Source organism: Lotus japonicus, chromosome 1, assembly GCF_012489685.1.
Source record: "Lotus japonicus ecotype B-129 chromosome 1, LjGifu_v1.2".
NCBI classification, from domain to species: Eukaryota; Viridiplantae; Streptophyta; class Magnoliopsida; order Fabales; family Fabaceae; genus Lotus; species Lotus japonicus.
Window position 1 is genome coordinate 48,436,405 of NC_080041.1, and position 3,781 is coordinate 48,440,185.

Genomic DNA, 3,781 nt, shown 5'->3' on the forward strand with positions numbered 1-3,781 from the left:
TCATGAGAAGAAAAAGAGCATAACTATACATTAAGACCTATTCTCTTAGTCTTCTTAGTCTTTCTGTATGTAGATGATCTTATCTACACAAGAAACAATACTAAGATGATGATGGACTTCAAAAAAGATATGATGGAGACTTTCGAGATGACCGACCTTGCCTTGATAAGTTAATTCCTTGGCATATAGGTAAGTTAAAGAAATGACATGATATTTATCTCACAAAATAAATACACAGGAGGCCTACTCAAGAAATTCAAGATGTACAATTGCAAGATTGCCATTACCCCGCTCATGACAAATGAGAAACTACAAAAAGATGGCGGAGGACCAGAAGCTGATACATCCCAATACAAGAGTCTAATTCGTAGTCTACTATGTTCGACAACTACATGGCTATACATCATGTATGCTGCAAGTTTTCTATCAATATTCATGCATAACTTAAGTCAAACACACTCCGGAGCAGGCAAAAGAATTTTGAACAATCTACAAGGAACAAAAGAGTATGTGGGAGTTGGTGAAGAAACAAGTCAAGCTATATAGCTATGAAGGATACTTAAAGAAATGGGAGAAAAATATGATGGGCTGACTACAATTCACTACAACAACAAATTAGCAATTGCAATGGCGAAGAACTCAGTGCTTCGTAGTAGAACGTCGTAGAACTAAACATATAGCTATCAAATATCACTTTATTTATCAGAAGCAAAAGCAACTAATGGATAAAACTAGACTATTACAGAGTTATCAATGGTAGGATTGAAGATCAAACTACAATTGTATTCACAAAAGCATGATTGAGACTAAAATTTGAAGAGTTATAAGCTATGGGTTAAGAGAAAATTGCATCAAAGGTGAAGAACCCCTAAATTAAACCTTGCCATGTACAACTAATCAATAAACTTATGGTTCCTCTACCGCTTCCATTCCACTATTAAATGTCTTTAATAATTTTCTAAAACTAGTTCTAGCCATTATCAAAACTGAAGCTACACATGCGGCTATTCTCTTTCACATATATAGCTTCTCTTCTAATACTACAAGTGCTAGAATTAAGGGAAACAGTAAATAACAAGCTAAGGAAGTATAATATGTCCATGAAACACCAGATTCCACATTTTCCCTTTGCTGAGCACAGATCCAATCATTCAATGTGGCCATCAAAAGAATGACCCACCAACACTACTTAAAAGAAAGAAAGAAAATAAATAAAAAATAAATAGGAATGAAATGATCCACCTGTTTGTCAGTGACATTGTACACTGGTTTGGGCAATAACCAGCAGCTGGATCCCACCACCGGAGTCGATAAGGTCTCGACCCTACCATCCTATTACCACCATACCTTTCTAACTGAAATATCTTAACCTCGAGATTCATGGCTAAGATTTTGAATCATGATGGTTTAATTCAAAAAAACACAATTAACATTGAAATACATTTACTTTGAAGTCTCGAAGAAATTAGTCTCATAGTTATCAGTTAGGATACATCGGAAAAAAATTATATCCTTTGTGTTATTTTTTTTTATCCTTTTCTTTTGCAAACTGTTTCTATCCTATATATTTAACTAGTGAGACATGTAAGAATAAAAATCAAATGTAAAATGTGAAGGAAACTTAACTATATATGATAGAAGTGATGAGTTGTTTTCTTTCTCTTCTCAACATATATGAAAAGCAGCAAATTAAAATGATTTCAGGTGAAAAAGAAAAGTGAATTATTGCACAGACAATGATGATAAGATATCGTGTAATGAAATAAATCAAAGGAAACTTTTTTTTTCCTTACAAAAAAAAACTCCAGCAAAAAACCCAACTGTTAAACAGTATCATCATCTCTCAGAAACCCTAAAAAACCTTCCCCACCTGTTCTTCCATCATGCACGCACCTCTTCCAAAACATTAATTAATCACACAAAAAAAGAAATAAATTATTCTTTTAAAATAAACATTAAACAAAACTCAATTTCTCTGCAGGGCAATCAAACCTCTCACGTTGAGTTAACTAACCCATCAAACTACTATAAGATCAACAAGAAGAACTCATCTATGAGTGATGATGATGATGATTGTTGTTCTCACGAGGATCGTCCTCACCGCCGCCATCGTGATGTGATTGTGATCCACTCGCCTGAGACTCGGAGACGCCGATCACCGGCCGGTAAGGGTTCAGCCCTGCCAGCATGCTCACATGTCCTTCATTTACATTCCCAGTTCCACCAATTCCACTCCCTAATTGTTGACCAGGTAACAAGGCCATGTGTGTTGGAAAATTCATGAAATGCAATCCACTTTGCAAAGCTCCTCTATACAAACCACTATTGTTAACCCAATCACCACCACTCATACCTTGGTTGTTATTAGAATTCGCCAGCATCCATATACTAGCTGGAATCTGTGCGTGGCTCGCCGGAATCGTCCCGACGCTGCTTGATTGGAGAAAGTAGCTTCCTACTTGATGCTGCTGCTGCTGGGATGAGGATGAGGATGAAGATGAAGATGGTGATAACAAGTCTTGCTCGGCGCCGTGTCTCGGTTTCTCGGATAAATCTAGCCCTTCATGCTTGGCTTGAAACATGTTGTTCAGGCTGTTGGGTTGGAAATTGAGAAAGGTTGTGGTGGATGCAGCAGCGGCGGTGGTGGTGGAAGTGTTTTCGAAGAAGGTCGGCCGACGCTGCGGGAGGGAGAAGTTAGGGCTGAAGTAGGAGGATCGGAGGTGGGAGGGGACGGACATGGATGAGCCTGAGCTTCTTAGGGATATGTTGAGGGATGTGAAGTTTGCGGGGATGGTGCCGGTTCCAGTGGCGGCGATTACCGAGGGCTCAGCCTGCTGGAGGAGCCACTCGATGGTTTCACCGTCGGACTTGTGGCCGAGCTCCCGGGTGAGCTGGAAGACCCTGGCAGCGCAGAGGGCCGGCATACGGATGCGGCGGCCGCGGCCGTCTACCTTTGTGTGCCGGTCTTTGGTGGTGGCTCTCTTGGGCGGAGGCTTTTTGCTGTTGGAGGGTTCCGCCTCGGCGGCGGCGAGTTGGTTTGAAGTGGTGGCAGGTTCGGGGGAGATGATGGCTAGTGATGAAGGTGATGAGGGGGAGCAAGATGCGGCTTCTTGATCCTCTTTCTTCTCAAGGAGTTGGAGTGGGAAGTTTTGTCGGTGGTGGTGGTGGTGATGGAAGTGGTGGTGGAAATCATCACCTCCTTCCATATCGCATGTGTGTGTGTGTGTTTGTTTGTGTGTGAGAGAGTGATGGTTGGTTTTATGAGACAGAGTGTGATCGGTGAGTTATTGGTTTAATTTTCTATATTTGGAGGAGGAGATGTGTGTGTGAGTCTAGGGTTATTTGTTTTCTTTCTTTGTAGAGGGGAAATGATTTGATTTGAGTCAATTTAAGAAAGAGAAGGGGTGATAAGGGAAGGCCAAGAGCTTTAAGCAACAAAGATAATAATGAGTGGGAATTATATGGGTGAGCTTTAAAAAGCATGATTATTTTATTTTTCCGGAAAGAAACTGCTTTGTTGTGTTGTGCTTCTTTTTAATTATTTATATACACTACTTTTTTCCCCTTTGATTTTTAATCCATATATGATAATTCCAGTTGTAAGGAGAGGTGGGTTTGTATTGTATTGAGAAAATGGAAGGAAAAAAAATAGTAGTAAAATTGATAGATAATTGATTCTTTTTTGTATTTAATTTAGAATTCAACTTGTAAATGAGTATTGAGAAAATTTTATTGGGAGAAAACTATTAACTTGATTTGAACTTCAAGTTTTAAAGGATTA

General features: G+C 39.4%; 1 protein-coding gene across 1 annotated transcript; it reads right to left on the reverse strand.

Moving 5' to 3' along the window:
• Positions 1-1,737: 1,737 nt before the first annotated feature.
• Positions 1,738-3,410, reverse strand: LOC130741300 (transcription factor TCP15-like). The gene has a single exon (XM_057594188.1). The coding sequence runs from the start codon at positions 3,204-3,206 to the stop codon at positions 2,052-2,054; it is 1,155 nt and encodes a 384-aa protein (XP_057450171.1). The 5' UTR covers positions 3,207-3,410; the 3' UTR covers positions 1,738-2,051.
• Positions 3,411-3,781: the final 371 nt, after the last annotated feature.

Coding starts and splice junctions, on each gene's coding strand:
- LOC130741300 (XM_057594188.1), bottom strand. CDS start 3,206: ATGGAAGGAGGTGATGATTTCCACCACCACTTCCATCACCACCACCAC.